Source organism: Plasmodium brasilianum, chromosome 12 (genome assembly GCF_023973825.1).
Source record: "Plasmodium brasilianum strain Bolivian I chromosome 12, whole genome shotgun sequence".
NCBI classification, from domain to species: domain Eukaryota; phylum Apicomplexa; class Aconoidasida; order Haemosporida; family Plasmodiidae; genus Plasmodium; species Plasmodium brasilianum.
The window spans coordinates 1,447,118-1,469,327 of record NC_090125.1 but is presented as its reverse complement, the minus strand read 5'-3'; the positions used below and the strand labels follow the sequence as shown (position 1 = coordinate 1,469,327).

At 20.3% G+C, this 22,210-nt stretch overlaps 5 protein-coding genes across 5 annotated transcripts; 4 read left to right on the top strand and 1 right to left on the bottom strand.

The window, feature by feature from the left end:
• Positions 1–538: 538 nt before the first annotated feature.
• On the top strand, positions 539–3,776 carry MKS88_004294 (uncharacterized protein; the record flags this gene model as incomplete). The annotated part of the gene is made up of 3 exons (XM_067217457.1): positions 539–1,108; positions 1,372–2,149; positions 2,377–3,776. 3 exons carry the CDS (start codon positions 539–541, stop codon positions 3,774–3,776), a joined length of 2,748 nt encoding a protein of 915 aa, XP_067071884.1.
• Positions 3,777–5,308: 1,532 nt separating this feature from the next.
• Positions 5,309–5,932, top strand: MKS88_004293 (nicotinamide/nicotinic acid mononucleotide adenylyltransferase; the record flags this gene model as incomplete). Its single annotated transcript, XM_067217456.1, has 1 exon — positions 5,309–5,932. One exon carries the CDS (start codon positions 5,309–5,311, stop codon positions 5,930–5,932), a length of 624 nt encoding a protein of 207 aa, XP_067071883.1.
• A 980-nt stretch (positions 5,933–6,912) lies between these two features.
• MKS88_004292 (regulator of nonsense transcripts 3B) lies at positions 6,913–7,800 on the bottom strand (the record flags this gene model as incomplete). The annotated part of the gene is made up of 1 exon (XM_067217455.1): positions 6,913–7,800. The coding sequence occupies one exon, from the start codon at positions 7,798–7,800 to the stop codon at positions 6,913–6,915; it is 888 nt and encodes a 295-aa protein (XP_067071882.1).
• A 2,919-nt stretch (positions 7,801–10,719) lies between these two features.
• MKS88_004291 (ribose-phosphate pyrophosphokinase) lies at positions 10,720–12,366 on the top strand (the record flags this gene model as incomplete). Its single annotated transcript, XM_067217454.1, has 1 exon — positions 10,720–12,366. One exon carries the CDS (start codon positions 10,720–10,722, stop codon positions 12,364–12,366), a length of 1,647 nt encoding a protein of 548 aa, XP_067071881.1.
• Positions 12,367–13,492: 1,126 nt separating this feature from the next.
• Positions 13,493–14,638, top strand: MKS88_004290 (uncharacterized protein; the record flags this gene model as incomplete). Its single annotated transcript, XM_067217453.1, has 5 exons — positions 13,493–13,594; positions 13,812–13,912; positions 14,020–14,036; positions 14,318–14,388; positions 14,525–14,638. 5 exons carry the CDS (start codon positions 13,493–13,495, stop codon positions 14,636–14,638), a joined length of 405 nt encoding a protein of 134 aa, XP_067071880.1.
• Positions 14,639–22,210: the final 7,572 nt, after the last annotated feature.

Here is a 22,210-nt window from a genome sequence, read left to right as displayed (position 1 = left end):
TTTTTTTGTTTTTTTTTTTTTAGTTTTTTTTATTTTTTTTTTTTTTTTTTTTTTTTTTTTTTTTTTTTTTTTTCCAAGAACAATTATGTTGTTGTAAAAGTGTCTAAAGTTATTAACCTATATATTACTCTTTAATTTGTGTTGTTAATTTGTTTTGATAGTTTAATTATGCATATACACCTATATATGTGCACATGTATATATGTATATCTTTATGCATCCTTATTTCTACTTTTTTTCTTTTATAAATAAATTATGGATTCGCACCAACACTATATATACACCTTCACTAATTTAGGAATAAACTACTTTTTATAGAACTGGGTAAATATAACTGGTGTAGATCGTCTGTTCGTATTTTCTGCAGCTGATTATTTGTATATTGTAGTATAAATAACAAAGCAGTTGTGTGTGCACGTGTGTGTGTGCGTGTGCGTGAGCGTGAGTATGCGTATTCGTATTCGTATGCGCATTCGTATGCGCGTTTGTGTATGTCTGTGTGAGTACCTTTATTTGTGTGTGTTTTTCCTTTTTCAAAATGTTCTGTTGCTCTAAAAATATACTAGATTCAGTTGATCAAAGGAGGAGAAAAAGTTATGCAGCATATAATCCGAGGGAGCAAAAAGATGATGGAAATGAATTAATTACAATACATAATAAAAAAATATCCACTGTGAACATTTTAAAAAAAGGTAGTGAGCTGACATCTAAATTAAAAGGTGAAGAAAATAATACTGTTAAGAAATATCCTGTGGGAAAATCCAATGTATTAAAATATTATGAAAAGAATATTTTAAAAGATAAAAATTCCAAAAGTGTAATTTGTACAGATTTTAAAAAAGAAGGTAATAATAATAATTATGATAGTTATAGATTAAATAAAGATAAAAATGAAAGAGATTCCTGTAAGGGAATAGGAGCACCATGTGACTTCTCAAAATTAAACACTAGAAATAAAATTAAAGTATTAAATGAAATACAAAGTCAGATTAATGATTGCTTAAAAGAAGAAGATTTCAGTATTCACGATGATATTATATTTCTAAATATATTTAGGTTAACTCATAAAAAAATATATTCTCTTTTGGATAGAGGAAAAAAAAAACCTGTAAGTAAATTTAGAGACGAATGTTCACAATAATACAATTTAAGATGTTAGCGTAACTGCTACATATGAGCATACTATTTGTACCATTGGTGCAGTGCTAATATGTTTGCTCCTGTGTACACTCGAGTGGGTATATGTACGTGGATGTGTATTAAAGTATGTGTATTAAAGTATGTCTATGTAAATATGTATATATATATGTATATGTGTGTATGCGCGGTAGACATATAAAACACCCTATTATGTTTTACTACACTTCTTAGGGATGTTACAACTGCAATGACATTTTAGAGATGGTATTAAATGGTAGCTTACACAAAAACAGCTTAATAAAAAGAAAGTCAGATTCAAAGTATGTTCAATTAAAAGAAAAAATGAATGAAATACATTTTCTAAAAAACCTTGAGTTGCAGTATTATCTGAAAATTAAAAAGTATAAACCATCAGTAAAATCAAAGTTTGAAGAAACGTATACGAAAGAAAATATCATGTTTCTGGAATTAAGCGAATCTCTATTAGCCGAAAAAGTAAAATCATTAAAAAAATTTTTAGTATCTCCATTTGATAAAAATATAGTAGAAATACTTTTAATACCAAAACAAAAACGTTGCAATAAATTTTACGGATATAAGAAAGTAATTTCGAATTTATTTATAACAAAATATATTTCTGTATATTTTTATCATATCATTGAAAAAAAAATTGAAAAATATAATATAATGAGAAAAACAGGTCCTATACATATAACAATCAAATTAAAGACAAATTATCCTCAAGCAATTCAAACAATTTTTAGATATATATATGATAAAAGTTTTAACTTAAATGATTTAGATTTTAAATTGTTAGTAACTGTTTATATTGAATGTATTCATTTAAAAATTATTAGTATCATAGATGATGTTATTAATGCAATTAATGAAAAGGCATATTTTGATAATATAGTTAAAGTATTGGACTTATCATCAATTTTTAAGGAGACTCCTCTTTTTAAAGATTTTGCCCGTATCATTTCAGATTCAGGGGTTTACATATTTGCAAGTAAGGAAATATACCCACATGCGCGCAGATATTACGTTTGTTCGTCCCTTCTTTCTTTCGCTTGTTTGTTTTTTGTGCATATTAAAACATTTTCTATGAAGTAAATATCAAGTACACCTTTTATATGTTGTCTCTTTTTCGTTTCCACACCATTCCCTTGTTATGATGTGCTACATTGTCTCGTACTGCGTTATATTTTTTCCCTTCCCCATCTCAACCCGTTACAGGAAACTACCACTACCTGTTAGACGCGGAAATATATAGCCATCTCCTCAGTTTTGATAACATAATGATAAACGAAATGAAAATATTTATCGAGTCCATAAAATTCATAATTAAAAATAATTGTGATATGAGGGAGCAATGCTTAATTTTTAGGAGCATTCGATTCAACTTATTAAATAATGAACAGTTATATAACATACAAAATTACATAAAAAATTGCTTTGAAGATATTATACATAATAAATATGATGCAACTAATTTTATTTGCATACGATATCAACATTCAAACATAGAACATATAGACCTGAATGATGATGGTAAGAAAAGCTCGAAGGAATTGGAAACAAGAAATACGGGAAGTGAAGGAGTACAAGAGGAAAAAGAAAAAGGAAAAGAAGAAAAGGGGGAAGAAAAAAAAGAAGGGGAAAAAAAAGATAAGGAAAAAAAAAACGGAATAACAATTATAGAAGAAAGACCCAACATACCCTTTTCGGAAGAGATAAAAAATCTGAACGAATTTTATAAAATAATAAATAAAGAAGCTTTTGAACCACCTTATATTAGTACATCTAAAAAAGAAATTTCTCTTAAAAGACTTACCAAATGTATAAATAATATTTATAATATATTATTTGATAATGTTTTTAAAAAAATGTTAAACAAAGAACAAAAAAAAGAAAGGTGCAAGGCATGGAATGAAAATAAAGATTTTAAATGTGTATATGATTTTAAAAATGGAAATTATTCTTTTCAATTAATCAAAAAAAAACAAAAAGTAGAAAGATACTCTTTTACATATGGAGACGAACGGTTAGTAAACGAATGTAAATTGTTTTTTCAAATAACAAAAACCAAAGGTAGTAATATTTCTATTGGAATAGTATTAAAAACGAAGGAGCTAAATGTTTGGAATAACTCTAACATTAATAATAATAATAATAATAATAATAAGAGTAATAGTAGCAATGGTAGTAGTAATAGTAATAATAATAATAACAGGAACATTAATAATATTAATGCCAATTCTAAAGCACTAAATGTACTAATGGAACATAGTGAAAATTTGGTCATTTATTTTGATTTTTTCGTAAATGATTTCTATGCTTGTAATATAGATAAGGACAATTCAACATTCGTAAACAAAACAAAATTAAATTTATATGCACATGAAAATAAAATAACAAATGAAGATATTGTTAATTACAATATATTAGTTATTAATCAAACTTTGAATATTGATATAGTAATACTATTGAAAAACAGTTTTTCATTTTCTTTTGCCTTTTTAAGACCAACCATTTTTTTAGGGGACGTAATAAAAAAACCATTTATTCATATAAAACCTTTTTTTATACTTAAAGATTCATTAGATTCTATTTCCATTCCATCCATTATATTTTAAGTAACAAATTCTCTTTTTTCGTAAGAAATTATAACGAAAATTGAATATGCGTGCGCGAGCGTATATATATATGCACATATGTATATAATATATAAATATATTATATATATAAACATACATAATACGATATTTTTTCATGTTCGTCCCCTTCGCACTATATTTTTCACTGCGAAACGTTCATTCTTTTGTTTTTTTTTAACTCACTTCAGTAAATTTTTCACAATACATATTACCCTTTCATTTTTATGTGCTGTTTTTTATTATGCATATTATATACATTTTCCAGTGCCAACATGTATGGATTTGGGGCAGTTTTTAACTTTAATTATAATGATTGTTCCTTTTTAACTAGTATTTTAAATTGTTGATTTTTTGAAGAATTTTTATTAATTTTTCATTTTTTATTTTAAAATTTTTCATAATATTATGTACTTCCTAAATATATATAATATATATATATAATATGTACATTTTTTATTTTTACTTATTTTTCTTTTGGCTTCCATGATTTTTTTTTTTTTTTTTTCCCACGCCCGATAATTTTTTTTTTATTTGGATGAAATTATAAAATAATAAATATATTACTAGACAAAATTAAAAAAAGAAGCTAAAAAAAAATCTTAAATATATTCCCACCCATATCATTAGATATAATAAATGTATTACATACTTTAACACAATAACTTACCTGTATATAATTTTTTACATTTGTGCAATGTCATTTTGTTTCTATATTTCTTACACTTTTATTAGTTAAGCTTTTTCTTTTTTTTTTTTTTATGTATTGTGCACTTTCGTGTTTTACTAATTATTTATATTTTTTTGAAAATTTTAAAGCTTTTTATATATATATATATATATATACTTCTAAGTAGCATGCACTCTTCTTTTTTTGCATTTGCGTAGCTGTTATTTATAAAACATAATTGAATAAATGAAAATTTTGTGGTATAAGAAAAAAACTTTTTATGTTTTTACATTCTTATTAAAAAAAAAAAAAAATGGAACGGCGGAGGGTTCTGAATAGTATATACTATTAATCTTCTAATATAAAGAATAAGATGATATAAAAAAAAATATATTAAAAACATTGAAGCAACCATTATGATTCAGTGTTTTATATTAGTTTATTGTTTACTTTTTTAATATATGCAAAAAAAACAAAAAAAAAAAGATACAAAAAAGCAAGCAGATATATACATATATATGTTTAGATTATAAATATGTAAATGATAATATATACAAACATAGATATATGCAAATGGGCATATGTACAATGGACAAATATACAAAATTACAAATATATAAAAAAGGATTGCAAATGGACAAATATATACAAAAGTAACAAATAATTTAACAAATTATTTGACAAATTATATAACTATATAACAAAATGCATTTAACAAGATGTATAGTATATTTAGAAAAGTTTACCTTTTAAAATAATGAAGTACAAAATTTTGCATCCCCCTCATTTTTTATTTTTACTATTCCTTTTTTTATTTTTGTTATCAACCTCTTGTAAATCAAAGATGAACAAAAATATATGCATATATGGAGGTTCCTATGACCCGATAACTTATGCCCATGAAATGGTTCTTACCGAAGTTAGCAAATTAGAATGGATTGATGAAATATGGGTTGTTCTATGCAGATGTAGACATGATAAAGACCTAGCAGCGTTTCAACACAGGCATAATATGTTTTCATTAATAGTTAATAACATTTCATCTGAAAAATTTAAAAATAAAATATTTTTAAAAGACCTTGAATGTAAGGATACAGCAACTCCTACGTATGATTTGTTAAAGACACAAAAAGAAATACATCCTAATTACACCTTTTATTTTGCTATTGGCTCCGATTTATTGCCTGACATTTTCAATTGGGATAATGGTGAAAAATTAGTTTTAGAAAATAATTTCATAATTGTTGAAAGGGGTAATTTTAATATGGATGAAGAAATATTAAAAAAAATTCCAAATTATCATTTAATTAAAATTGAAAAAATGTCTTTCGTTAATTATATTTCATCAAGTGATGCAAGAAAAATATTAACAGAAAAAAAGAATTTAGAAGATTTACAGAAATATATTAATCCTATAATTATTGATTATATAAAAGAACATAACTTATATGAACATCATTTGAAATAATTAAATTTTGCGCTTATATTGCACCCTATATTTTGTTATGTTAAATTGATATATGATATGCTGGAAAAACAGCATTTTTGCATACATAAATGTACACATATATATATATATTCTAGATTACATTTTTTTTTTTTTTTTTTAATCAGTCATATGTTACTAATTAGATCCTATTTGTTTTGTAAAAGCAAAAATTTCCCCATACGCACAAAATAATATAGAAGCTACTAATTATTACAATTTTATTTATTTCTTTATTTCAATGTTACTCAGATCGTCAAATTTTAATATTAAAATGTGTGTATGTATTTTCTACAATAAATTAATAATATAATACTGATAATTCCCTTCCCCCTTCCTCTTCTCACATTTCTTCTCCTATTAAATTAATTTATTCATTTATATTTTATTTTATTTTACTTTAATTTTTTTTTTTTTTCTTTTCTAAATATTAATATCCCCCTTTAGTGTTCATATATATGAACAATTTTAGTGAATATTTTAAAAGTAAATAGTTGCATAATATTCTAATTTGAAAATATTTTATTATATTATAAATTATATATTATATATTTTACAAATTTAATTTTTTTTTTTTTTTTATATTCTCTTTTTATCATCTTTATTTAGCAACTCATTTATTAGTTAAACATTAATCTTTTAATAATAGTAGCAATAACAATAGTCATAATAATAAAATATCAAAATAATAGTAATTACTTTTTTTAAACATAATACGTAATTATATAATAATATGTAAATAAGAATGACTTTCCTTTTTTCTTTTTTCTCTCACTATAATATTCACCATTTCAATAAATATATGTGTATAGTAGCATATAGAATATTTTCCGTTTGAACTTATTTTTTTTTTTTTTTCTGTTTATGTCTACTTCCATTCCCATACCTCTCTTCAAATATATACATTCTGTTCTTAAACATTATGTTTAATCTTTCTTGTAATTTTTAAGCAAGTATCATATTTATTTCATTTTGTTCCTATCTCTAAACTTATTTCTTAATGCTACAACTACAGGAGATAAAATAGCACCATTTTCTTTTTCTACATTAATTAAATCATAATAATCTATATCTTTTTTAAGGGGTTGAGTTGAATTATTCATTTCTTCACAACATTTTAAAAAATAAGCATCTGATTCAAGGGTATTATTAATATCATCAGATTTGTTTTTGTATATTAATGTTTGATTTGGTGCGTATGACACAACTGCTTTATATTTAACGCCGTTTAAGTCATAAAAGTATTTTCCATGTTGTGTCTTTATAAATTCCTCTGTTTTTAAATCATCCTTAAAAGATAAATACATACATGAATAAGTGATATCGTCACCAGAATGTTTTCCAATACTTCCATTAACATAATAATAATAATCTAACTCATCTTTCATATTATTTGGAAAAGAATCAAAAAAAAGGCTTTCGCTTAAAGTTGGGGGTAAATGCCTAATTATAATTTTTTTCTTTTTTACACAACGTTGTTCTTTTTTTATTAGAGATATCAATGTATTTTTTTCCTTTTCTAATATAGTCGCACTTTTATATTCTTCATTACGTTTTGATTGTTGTTTACTGTGTACATCATAATAGCTGATATCTGAATTATAATTTGTTTGATTTATCATTCTTCTCTCAGACCTTTCATTTTCCCTATTAATGAATCTTTTAATATGTTCATAATTCCCTAATTGTATATTCTTCTTAATCTTTTCATTAATACGTTTTTTATTATCATCTTGATGAGCTTTATATTCCTTTATATCTTTATTAGTATCTTTTTCATTGTTACTATTATTATTTTCACTAGCTTTTTCTTTCTGTAATACCTTATATGGCCTTATACGTGAATGCATTTTTTTTTTTTTTTTTTGTTCCTTTTTTTATATATATATGCTATTATTATTACAGTTCATTTTATGGACGTGAACATTACTTAAGTATACAAATATATAAATATATATACACATATGCATATACATTTATTTACAACTACACAAAATTATGTTAAAAGATAAGAAACGCTTACTTTTAAATGAGAGTTTATACACAATTTATATATGGTGCAAAAACTGCTTTTAATGAATATTATAATATATTTGTGTTTTTGTTTTTTTTGTTTTTTCGCATTATTCGAACGGATCATATGTCGCACTTATATACATACCTTACAAAATAATTATTCATGCTAGTTATAAAAAATATATATATATATATATATATATTATTTTAACATTAAATTTAGTATAAACATTGTTAACAAAAAAAAAAAAAAAAAAAAACCAAATTATTTTAAATTAATATATTTTTTAAACGTTTATTGAAAATAATTTAAAAAAAAAAAAAAAAAATTTCAGGAAAATTTTTTAAGTAAATCTATAAAAATGCTATAAAAAATAGTAATTTTTTATGTAATATTACAAATGATAAAAATATAAAATAATTAAAAAATGTTTAATTACTGAAATTGTTTAAAAAAAAAAAATACAAACTTCGGCCATGTAGAGCATGAGAACATATATATATATATATGCTGTATGTACGTATGTACGCATTCATTATTTATGTGTATAATTTTCTGTTTTAAAAATGCTCATTTTAATATTTTAAAAATGTTAAACGAATTATATATATCATAAATTAATAATATTTCATATATCTAAAAATTTATCGTCTATCCGGGTTATTTATGTTCTTCGTATAAGCATACATATACATATGCTTTATTTTTCACTTCCTTTTAAAATAATATATAAGTTATTCAAAGAAGAGAGACTGATCGATAACATTTTAAGAACGTCGTTATATGATACATATATATATATATATGTGTGTACGCATAAACATGTAACATTTTTATGTATTCTTTTTCCTAAAAGTTTTAGCTTTGTTTTCGTTTGTCGTAAAGCTTTTTACATAGAAAAGGGAAAATTTTTTTTATTAAAATAAAATTAAATAGCAGAGTATATACATAGCTTATTATCAACACCATGTATTTTTTTTTTATTATGGACAATATAAATTAATCTTTTTTTTTATATTTAACATTCGTATCTCTTAGCTACTCATCATGTTTAACATAAACATAAATTGAGAAACTTAAAAATTTTCAAGAACTAATGTTCTATGACACAACGCAAAACAATGTATACGATTAAAAAGTTCAGTTACAAAACATATTTTATTCAATACAAAAAACAAAATTTTTATTTTCATAAAAACTATGAAAAAAACACAATTCTGAAGGGTATATTTATATTTTATAAAAACGTATATTTTCATTTTTCTTTTTTTAACTGTTTTCCTTATTCTCCACAAAGACATAAGTATTTTCCATTTTTTATTATCTTAATTATTAATATTTTTTATTCTCCTGCTAATACTAGAAAATTCCATAAAATTAACAGTTTCACTCTTCAATATATTTAATATATGCAAAAGACGATATATTACGGAATAAAAACCATGGTAATTTATAAATTTACATATTTTATTTCTTTTGTATTATTCTTTGGTTTACTTGTTTTTATATAAAAAGCCAAGCGTTTTTTGAATTTCTTGCAGTATTTTATTTACACAAAAACAATACAAATATATATGTATATAGATATGTTCATAGTTTATATATTCCGCGTTTCAAACAAAAAAGGAAATGTGTTCTTCATTTGACTTTCAATTTAATCCTTTATAATATTCATTTATATACCAATACTATATTTTATATGTGTAAAATGAAAAATTTCACTTATATTAGAGTCATGGGTATATGCAATTTAGTACTGCGTTTTATCATAGCATTTTGAAAAAACACGAAAAATGTAAACCCTTTTTAAGTTTCTAATAAGTTATATATTTTATATACATTATTTTAAAGCTTATGTATATATATGCATATACATTGTATAATATGCTTTATTTTGTGTAACTAATTAACTTTTTTACACCTTACTTGAAAAAATTGCCTTTTAAATTTGTATCTTTTTGTCACAAAATTTTTATGCACTAACATATTAAAAATTAATATCTATAATTACAATAAACAAATTCATACTTTTTTCTTGTGTTTAAGCTGATTATATAGTAATAATAATATCTACATTAAAAATATCATTATTTTACTAATTTCTTTTTAAACATTTTACATAAAAAAAAAAAAAAAAAAAGAAAAAAAAAAAGAAAGGCTAACTTATTCATGTATTCACAAATTATAAAAACTACGCTAAAATAGAAATTGCAAAAATGAAAATAACTTTATTTACATACTTAAGGTGATCCCTATATTTATAAATTAATATAAAAATAAAATAACAAGTTCTTATGTTTATCTTGCTTTTTATATATATGTAGTAGGAAAACAGAGTAAAAGCGAATATCTGTTTTGCATGAGCGTATTTAATTAGTATGCATAAAAATATAAGAAAATTATTATATCTACATTTAAAAAAATGTAATTGGATTAAGGAAGAAACTATATAATATATTTTTTTTGCAGTTCACTTTACATTATAAAAATAAAAGTAAATATGCATATTAGTATCCAAGCACAGAGAAACTTCATCAAATTTATATTCAGAATAATTAAGGAAAACAAAAAATGTTTTTTATAAGTAAAACACCCTTTCATTTTTATATATACCTTTTTTTTTTATATATATACTGGCCCTTATATTTTTACAAGGTTTATTTTATTAATATAAATATTCTGCTTCTTTTCATGAGTTTCGTAAGTTAACAGAACCTTGAAACCAAAAATATTTAGTTAATATACTGTAATAATGATTAATAAATTTTATAATAGTTGCTCTCGGAAGCTTTATAAACATAAAGACAAATTACTAAGACACTTTTTTAGTAAAAATGAAACAGTAAACATTTACCAAAATAATTTTCATAAGAGTTTACACTTTGTATATGAAAATTCAAACCACAACAAATTTAATGAATATCCAGTATTATATAATGAACAAAAGAGACACAATGACAAAAAAAGTAATTACAAAACAGAAATTGTTATATTTGCAAATATATTGGGGATAAGTGTACCTTCAAAGAAGGATGAAAATATTGAAAATAAAATTACAAATATAAAAAAAAATGAATTTATTTTAATAAATAATAATAATAATAAAAAGAATGCTAATTCTCAAGAGTCTCGTAACTTAATTGGGACAGATGATGCATTCCTAGAAAAGAATAAGAAGAAACCAAAAGATGATAAATATGAATATTACCAAGAATTAAGTGAATATAGTAATATGCAAATATTTTCTAGTAATAGTCATCATGAATTAGCGAATGAAATATGTTCCAATTTAGGAATAAGTTTGGGCAGAGCATATGTTGGAAAATATAGTGATGGGGAAATAGCCCTTCAAATAATGGATGAAGTTAGAGGGCGAGATATTTATATAATTCATTCTACACCATCAGGTGGTAAAGATGTTCATTCTCGTTTAATGGAATTATTTTTATTTATTTCAACATTAAGGAGATCATCTGCGAAAAAAGTTACAGCTGTTATACCCTATTTAAACTATTCAAGACAAACAAACCATTTAGATGACTATAATTATGTACATTCATTGGGTGCTCCTGAAATAGCAATTTTGTTGCAAGCTTGTGGTGTTGATTCAATTATTTCTGTTGACTTACACAATCCGAGAATTGAAGGATTTTCTACGCATGAAAAACTTTTTCAACCGTCCCTTATGAATATTAACCCACAATCATTAGCTGTAGAATATTTAAAAAAAAAAAAACTTCAAAACCCAGTTATTGTTTCTATTGACAATGAAGGCGCAGAGAGAACAAAAGAATTTTGGATTCGAATGAAAAAGCATTCAATTAATGCAGGGTTTACTACCCTTGTCTCTAGTTCTTATGATGAAATAAATAGTAGGGAAGGACACCCAAGTAATAATAGAAATGAACCAAATAATGTTTCCAGTAACAAGCATAAGAACATACCTTATACAGATAAAAAAAAAAATAATATTTCATTTAACATACCAGAAAATAAAAGCATCGATAAAAAAAATATAAATATATACGAAAAAGAGAAATTTACAATAGTTGGAGATATTAAAAATTGTGACTGTATTTTAATAGATGATATTCTTGATACAGGTGAGAAATCTAAAAAAGTTGCTTCTCTTTTAAAAAACGCTGGAGCCAGAAAAATATATCTTTATGCCACCCATGCTATACTTTCTGATGGTTGCATTGAAAAGATTAACGAATCATGTATTGATGAAGTTGTAACCACAAATACCATACATATTCCAAGCAATATATGTTGTGAAAAATTACATATTTTGTCAGTTGCTAAATTAGTAGCTGAAGGAATTAAAAGAGTTCACAATGAATATTCACAGAATGCAATGGAAGATTTCTCAGATGGGCAAGTGGAAATGAAGGCATAACAATTTTTTCTTATTTTAGAAAGTCATAATATATTAATTAGCATAGATGATTACTGAAATTGGTATATTCTCACAATGCAAACGTTTTTGTTCATGTTTTAATTATAAGTTTAAATAGAAATATATATCCATTTATATGGAAATATTTTATATTAATATATAAATAAATTAGATGAGTATCCCAAATGAGATACACCATATGCCAATGTATTTATTTTGCATATACATTTTCCTTTTTATTCACACACATACATATTTATTTGCCCATTCACTTATATATGTTTGAGCTTACATTTATTATGTCGATTTACATGAAAACATATGATAATTATAAATTGTTTCATTGATAAAAACTAAAATTATGCTCTTAATATTGAAAATGCTTTCCAATTTTTTTTAAATATAAAAAAAAAAAATTACCTAGAAAAATTATTTGAAGAATTATATAATACTGTCATTTTCCATTAATAGTATTTTTATAAAATAAATTAATATTATATATTAAAAATAAGTTTTCAGTATTCCTATTTTTTACATCGCGTAGCATTTTCTTTCTTTATGATATAATTTTGTTTGTCTTTAATTTTTTTTTTAGGATTATGCAATTTCATCATTAAATAATTTCGAAAGCTTCTATTAATCTTGAATAGTTATTTTATAATACATTTTAATTGCTACAAATTATATTTTTATTGAAAGCAATTTTAATTCTATTTAAGTAATTACGCAGAAAAAAATGCGTAAACAGTATTTATCCAAAGCTGTGTCATGTGCATATTATTTATTATTTATAATTCCTAAATAAAAGTTTTTTTTTTTTTTTAAATATAGCAAGTAAAACTTATTATATTTCTCATTTTTCTTAATAAAATTTATATATTAATTTTTTTGTAGAGCACAATTTCATAAAATTCTTCCATTTACACCATTTTCCATATACACTACATAGTTAAAAAATATCTTAATTATTATTCTCGCATCTTAATTTTCGTTCAATAAATTACTCTCTATAATAAATTTATTTTTACTTTTTCTACATTTTATTATATGAGGACACCAGAACTTTTTTTTTATTTTTTCACATTATCCAATAAATTAAACTATTATTTTTTTACATTATATACAAATGAATTTTGATAATTTTGTTAATATTTTATATGGAAAAGATGTATTCGATGATGAGAATTCCAAGTACATCAGAGATACCATTTTCCCATATTTATTACCTGTAATATTAACAATATAGTGCATAAAAGGACATACAAAAATGTCCAATTTTCTTTTACTATTTTTTATATGAAATGATTTTAATTTATTATTTGCCATTTTTATAGGCACTAGAAAAAGTATTAATAAGATTATTAATAAGAGAATTTGTGAATGAAAATCTTAAAGAATTACATTCTTAGACAATTTACATTTTTTTTTCTACATAATCATTTTAGTTAGTTAGATTAGTAAATAATCAAAAAGAGAAACATAAATACTTCAATATATTTTATGATAATAATGAAAAGGAACTATTAACCAATTTACACGGTGAAAGGTGATACATATATATTTGCACATCTTTGGATTTTATTCATCGAGATATTAATAACTATTATGGTAAATATATATATATGTTTTTTTTTTTTTTTTGAGCCTTTTTAGGGGTGACACCGACGTAGGTAAAGGGAAAAAAATGTATTTACATATACTTCTTAATTAACAATATAGATAGGCCCGTTATATTTTTTTGTAGTTCATTAAAATTATGCGAATGTATCGTGATATGATATATTTTATTTTGTTTTTACCTATCTAAATTTTTGTAAAAAATAGACTTTTTAATAATTATATTGGCTTCACATTACATAAGATATATAAAATATTTAAATTATTCTAAGTTATATTAAATGATATATAAATATGATAACAAAATAAATATTTTTTTTTTTTAAATAAATAGAACAAACAGACATTTTTACCACTGATAAGTTAAAAGTAGGTTCTACAGAACTGCTTGAAATCCAGCAAGAAGTAATTTATATTTTGTTTTTATTTTAATTTGTTCTATTGATCCATAAATGTTTCTTAGTTTAAGTGAATTTACAGGTTTTTTAATATATTTATATTCCATGAAATATATAGCTTGATTTATCTTTTCGTCTTTTAGGTTTTGAAGAAATATGTAAATGTCAACCCAATCTTATTACTAAGTGAATACATTGTAGAAGAATACAGAAACAAAAATAAAAACAATAAAATAACAGAAAATAACGTTTATTAAAAATATCTTTTTTAAAAATAAATGTATTACATTCTTTTTTTACTGTTACATATTTAGTATACATTAGAAATTCTATTATATATTTAATTTATATTTTTCATTATTTTATTTGTTGGATACGTTTTCCCATCTAATAAATTTTTGTTTCATTTTAAAGAAAATTCAAATAATACTATTTACAAACACTTATTAAAAAAGAAATTTTATGTAATGGTTAACTTTAACTTTTTTATGAATCTGCATATCTTTATGAAAAACTATGTATTTTACTAATTTCTTACCTGAGGAATTTTTATAACAGTTTGTGTATTTTTTTCCGCACGACATTTAATAAATATGTTTTAATGAACTTACATTGAGCAAATTTACAGCTAAACATCATGCAAACGATTACCTCATATTACACTTTCTCATAATAATAATTCTTTTCTAATCTTGTAAATTACATAGATACATACAATGTATAATTTATCCACCTATAAAACTTCAATTGTTATTAAAATAACTTCATATTATATAAAAATATTAATTTATACATGTTTAAATGTCCCATAACGACGTAATAAGCTTAATTTATTTGGTTACTCAAAATCAACAAAAATTTTCAGTTTAAGACACAAATGATTCTATTAAATTTTGTATTTTCATTTTTGATGTACTATGTTCCAAAAATGAAGCTCAAAACAGAACAGGAAAAAATATTTTATATCCTCCTTCAATGAAAAAAAAATTCCTAATATCTTAGAAGATGTTTCATTAAATATATGTAATTTTTATTAACTAACAGCATTAACAATTTTGTTCTTTCATGAATTATATGCGTGTAAAAAATTGCGTTTTGGGAAGTAATATTATTTTGAATCATTTAAAAAAGAAATAATTTTGCGATTCTTTGGTTAGATTAAATCTCTTAAGATTACTTTGCAATATATATAAACAATATAGAACAAACAAGATTATAATTCACTACATATATTTTAATATAATATATAATAAATAAAATATATTTATATTATTTTATAAACATCTAACAACAAAGGTAAAGAAATGACCTTATCAATATAATTAAAAGACAAAATGAAATATAAATATTCTTTTTTCCTTAATTTTGATTAAGAAAACAATATTTATGTGTAACTGCAGAAAGTTATTCACATGTTTTCATAAAAACAATTTATGTATAAGAAAGCCTACAAATAAAAACATACTTTGCTTTCAAATTTAATAGTCAAAAAATATATAAATTATATAAAAAATGTTATACCCATATTTCATATTATCCAAAAGTTTTGTTTGCTATAAAACAGTTTTTTTTTTTATGAATAAGTTCTATTTACACTATATGACTAATAACAACTATTTACTATCGGAAACTATTGCATTTTATATAGTACATATATCTCTTCTATTATAGCAACTACACGTTTTTAAAATTGATTTATGGATATTTATGATAAATACATTTCATCGAAAAAGAAATATAAAATTGCATAAAATAATAAATTTCTTAAATGAAAGACCTATAAAAATAATTGATGTATATATGATTAAAATTTTATTAAAGAAAAAATTATCTTCAAGTTACATATAATAAATATATAATAAAATTATGATGATAAATTTAATAAAATAAATATATTAAACAAATACAATAATTTAATTAATTAAATTATAAATATATGTAATTATTTAAGTTTCACTAAATAACATTAAATACACAAATAAAATAATTTAATTAATTATAAACGAATATATTACTTTAATAAACAATACTACAATCATAAATTATATTCTAATTAAAAAATTATTATGTTAAATAAACATATTAATGAATAGCATATAAAATAAATTAATTAAAAAATAATATATTAAAAATAAATAGTATGGAATTATACATAAAATAAATAAATAAATTAATATATTATAATTATATGAATTAACAAATATATACACTTATAAATAAATTAATAATATATAAATTAATTAATTCATAAAATATTTAATAAATAATTATGTTCATAAATTTATTAATAAAACAGTTAAATAATAATAATAAAATAATAATTTAATAAATTAATAAATACTATAGCATATAAAAATAATTAACAAAATTAAAATTAATTATAATTAATTAATATTAAAATAATTGATTAATATAGTAAATTTACTTAAATAAAATTTTACTTAATATTAAGTAATTATTTATAAAATTAATAAATAAAATAAAATATTTAATTTAATATTAATGAAAAAAAAAAATATATATTATTAAATAAATGCATAAATAAAAATATATTTAGTAATTAAAATGCGTTAATTTAATTAAAAAATAATAACAAATAAATTATTTTAATTAAATTATACATATAATATTTTTTTTTTGTATAAAATGTTATTTTATATTATTAAATTATAAGAAAATATATAATTATTTATATTTAATTAAAATAAATATTAATTAAAAGTAAAAAAATATATATTATTTAATATAATAAAATTAAAATATTTAAATTATATTAAGATTATTTATATATTATAATAAAATAAATATTTTAATATAATAAATTAATTTAATACAATAATATTAAAACAAATTATTAGTAATTTCATTGCAAAGGAATATTAAATTAATAATCATAAATATATAATCAAATTATTTATAAAGTACATAGTTATCAAAAATAAATAATTAATTTAAATAAAAAATAGCACACATATTTTATTAATAATTAAATAATATACCCGTTATAATTTATATTTTTACAATATAATTTAGTTATTATAATAATAATAAAATAAATTTAATAATTTAATATAATTAGTTCGTATTAAAATAATATGATAAAAAAAAAATATGTTAATTAATTAATTTAATATTATATCTTAAAATAATTTAGCAATACTTAATACATTATATAATAAAAATAATATATAAAATAAATAATACATTATATTATTATTAAAAATATAAATAATATTAGAAATATATACATGGTTAATTTTCTTTTGTATTTATTCAAAACTTTAATTTCAAAAATAATTAATTTGTTAACTTTTATTATTATTTTTTTAAAATAATTAATTAAAACTATTATTATATGTATATTATACATTAATATTACCATTTATTAATATTAAATTAATGCAATCTTATTGAAATAATATATTTATTACATTAAAATAATTATATAAATTTACTTATTACATTAATAATTATATTAGTTATTTAATCTTTTAACTTTAAAATATGTATTTAATTAATATATTTAATATATATATTTAAATTTAATTACCTATTTTAAAGTATTTATTCAATTAAATTATTTAATATATATAAATTAAGCATTTACTCTAATTTAATTGTTTATTTAAAATTGTTAATTTAATTATATATTCATAAAAATATATATATTATTTATTTAAATATATTTACTAAATTAATTTATTATATATATTTAATTAATTTCTTTAATATATATATTTAACTATTTATTTAATTAATTTATTTTATATATTTAATTAATTTGTTTAATATGCATATTTAACTATTTGTTTAATTTATTCACTTTATGTATTTATTTAATTAATTTATTTTATATATTTATTTAATTAATTTATTAAATATATAATTAATCAATTTATTTAATATATATATTTAATTATTTATTTTAATACATATATTTTATTTATATAATATTTAATTAATTTATTAAATATATAATTAATCAATTTATTTAATATATATATTTAATTATTTATTTTAATACATATATTTTATTTATATAATATTTAATTAATTTATTAAATATATAATTAATCAATTTATTTAATATATATATTTAATTATTTATTTTAATACATATATTTTATTTATATAATATTTAATTAATTTATTAAATATATAATTAATCAATTTATTTAATATATATATTTAATTATTTATTTTAATACATATATTTTATTTATATAATATTTAATTAATTTATTAAATATATAATTAATCAATTTATTTAATATATATATTTAATTATTTGTTTTAATAGATATATTTTATTTATATAATATTTAATTATAATTTTATTATTTGTTTTAATACATATATTTTATATATATAATATTTAATTATAATTTTATTATTTATTAAATTATTATATTAAAAGGGGATGTGTTTTTTATATTATTTCCTTATAATTGTGTATTTTATTCAAATTCATTTTTGTATTTTAATCTATGAAAAATATATATATATATATATTTTTATTATTTAAACTAAACGTAAACATAGCTGTTGTTGAGTGTTTCTGGAATTTTGTATAGAATGTTATTTTACTTTTAGAAAAATATCTTTTAGGAATTATTAATGAAGTATATACAAATGATATTATAATTTAACACACTTAGAAATTAAACGAAATAAATACTTATGAAATATAATAGAATCATGAAAAATATATAGAGGAAATTTTTGTAGTAGCTTTATATAACTGTAATAAGATTAAATTTGCAAATTTTTTTATTTTATCCTTTTTTCTCTAATACTGTTTTTGCAGATATACTTATTATGTTGCTTGTTTTTACAAGAATGTGACATTGGGTATGTTACATAGCAAAAAACTCTGAATTTATTTTTTGTTAAACATTATTTATTAGGATAAAGCTGCAATATTGAGGGAATATAAATTATTCCCGATTCTTACAGTTTAGAAATACTAGAAATAGGTTGTATAACATATGGAATTATATAAATTTTTTACAATATCATTTTTTATTTTAATTCAATGCGTTACATTTTTCTCTTTTGTGAAGTTGTTAATTCTCCTTAAAAAATTGCATGTATCAATAATAAACATAAGAATGCAGTTGTATATTTTTCACCGTTAGAATTAAATAACTTTAAATTTCAGGCTATACTTTATTATACAGAGTGAATATATTTAACTCATCATATTAGTGGACAATTTTAATTAGTACAACAAGAACGTTCTCGTATAATAAACATATTTTGTTATATACTTCTAAAGTTATGCCTCCTAACGAAAAAACTAAAAATACACAAATATAAAAATTTTGTGTACTATATATAATTTTTTATTTTATATATATTCCTTATATAGAAATATGTCCAATTAAGTTTTAGAAACAGAAACGTACTAACTGATTAAGAATAAAAAATGGAATATTCTATTCTATTGTCATTTTCCCTTAGTATTTTACAAATGTTATAATAAAACGAATAATTTTTACCATACATCTTTATTTCAGATATTTTTCCTTAACGATGAAAAGAAGAAACAACAAAACATAATCTATGGCTCATGACTAAAAATATATTTTCTAATGTAATTCACTATCTAGAAATAAAAAATCAACAGTAACATTTGGGAAAAGCTTTTTTCCCCCATGTTATAATTCATAATAGCACATTATATCTTACATATAAAAAATAGCTTTTAAGAAGAACGTAAATGATTATTGGAAAAAGGGATATAAAATGGAAGTAATATACACATAAACTGCAAAAATATTGCAAATTTAATAGTCATTTAGATAATATTGCTTATATAATGCTTTAAAAATACTCTTTTATCGTAATCCTTATTATCAGCCAGAAAATTTATTTTATCTTAAGCTTCACCTAACATATCTTTTTTTTTAAAAAAATAAATTTTGAATGTACAACATATTTTAATGAACAATTTAATTATGAGTCTAATTTGTCATATTTTTATATTATTTTTAATTATATAAGGCAAGGATAATTTTTAATATCATTATAATAAAGTTTTCTAGTAGGTTGTTTGTTCCTTTCAAAATAATTGAAGTAAAAGCTATTATGCCTGAAATTCAAAAAAAGTATATTTTCATCTTGCTCGGAAATTTTTGCCTTTGCCTTTTATGCTGCATTATTATAAAATTTTCTGATTATATAATTATAAAAAAAGTTTTACTTACAATTCATAAAAATATTTGAATGTTGTAGAAAAAGCTAAAATAACAAAATATTTACGTTAAATATGTCCTTATTTTTTAAGGGAATACATTGGTACCATTATTTAGCAAATATCTTGTATCTTTTATATTTTTTTGTCTAAATTGTACATTATGATTCTTCTTTTTTATTATAAGTTATATACTATTTTTCTTGTAGAAATTCATAAATGTATTCCAAAATGAAAGTATTACAGTAAAAAACCCTTTCATTTTTTAATATAAACCTTTGGAATAAAACCATATAAATTAAGAAAAAAAAAATTATATATATTATATATAAATTGTTATATACATTAATTCACTATAAAATTATTATTATTCAAAGAAAATTAAAAAAATGGCGAAGTTTAAAAATGCATATTTTTAGATAACTGATTCATTAATAAGAAAAATGAATATTTCATAATATGAATTAGAACATGTATTTGTATTTCTTTTTAAAAACCACTGTATATTTAATTTAAATTTCTATCCCAAGAATTTTTATTAGTAACAAAATTTGAAGCACAACGTTTTGCCTTTTCTTATACAAATTTATTATTTATAGAATGTACCTTAATTAATTATATAACAGAACACAGAAAGTCATAAAATAAGAGATTGAATTCCATATATCAAAGGTAAAAAAAAAATTTCAAAGAGTAACAACACAATTCGTGAATTACATAAAATAATTTTAAATTATTCCCATTATTATTTATATTAACAAAATAACACTACTTAACCAAGTAGATGTTAAATTTATGTAATTTTCGTCTGCTAACACACATTTATTTTTGTTTTATATATTGGTACCTATATCATTTAATAGGGTTATTTTTTTTTTGAAAGGTATGTTCATTTATTTCTTTTTTCTGGTTGCCCAAATATTCTGTCTGGTATAATAAAATTATTAGTTTACGGTTGCAATTTTAACGTAGTTCATATATAAATATATTATTCAAAAAAAAAATTTTATATATAAACAAAAATAAAAAAAGAGAATATCTCAAATAAATTTTATTTATGTGTTACAATTTTTTTTATTCTATTTATGTTCTTAATATATGTACATTTTCAGAGATATTTTTTCATGTACTATTGAAAGATACTCATTTTATGTAAAAATGTAATAATTATTTTAATTTTAATGTATTATTTATTTTATCTTGGTTATATTATCTAATATATTCCTTTAGTTTAATATCTTATGTTTAACATTTATTTTATATGCTAATATTAATTTTACATTTTATTTTTATATATTGTGAAGGTGGTAGTATATATAGAGAATGAGTATTTAAAATGAGTCTTGGAAATTTAGGTAAAATTATGGATTTTTCTTTATTTGAATGTTATACTATGTAAACCATTCTTTAATAAAATTTATAGTAAAATATAAATGTAGATTATGATATTATTTATTTTACTTATATCTTAAAATATATAACTGTTCATACATTTATTAGTATTGCAAAGTTCCAGTATGATATTTTTTAATACTTCGTTATAACACTGTGTTGTAAACGCCATTAAAGGTAAAAACATGAGGAATTTCTTTTTTGTAAGTTTTTCCTTTAGGAAAAATAGTATGTATATGCT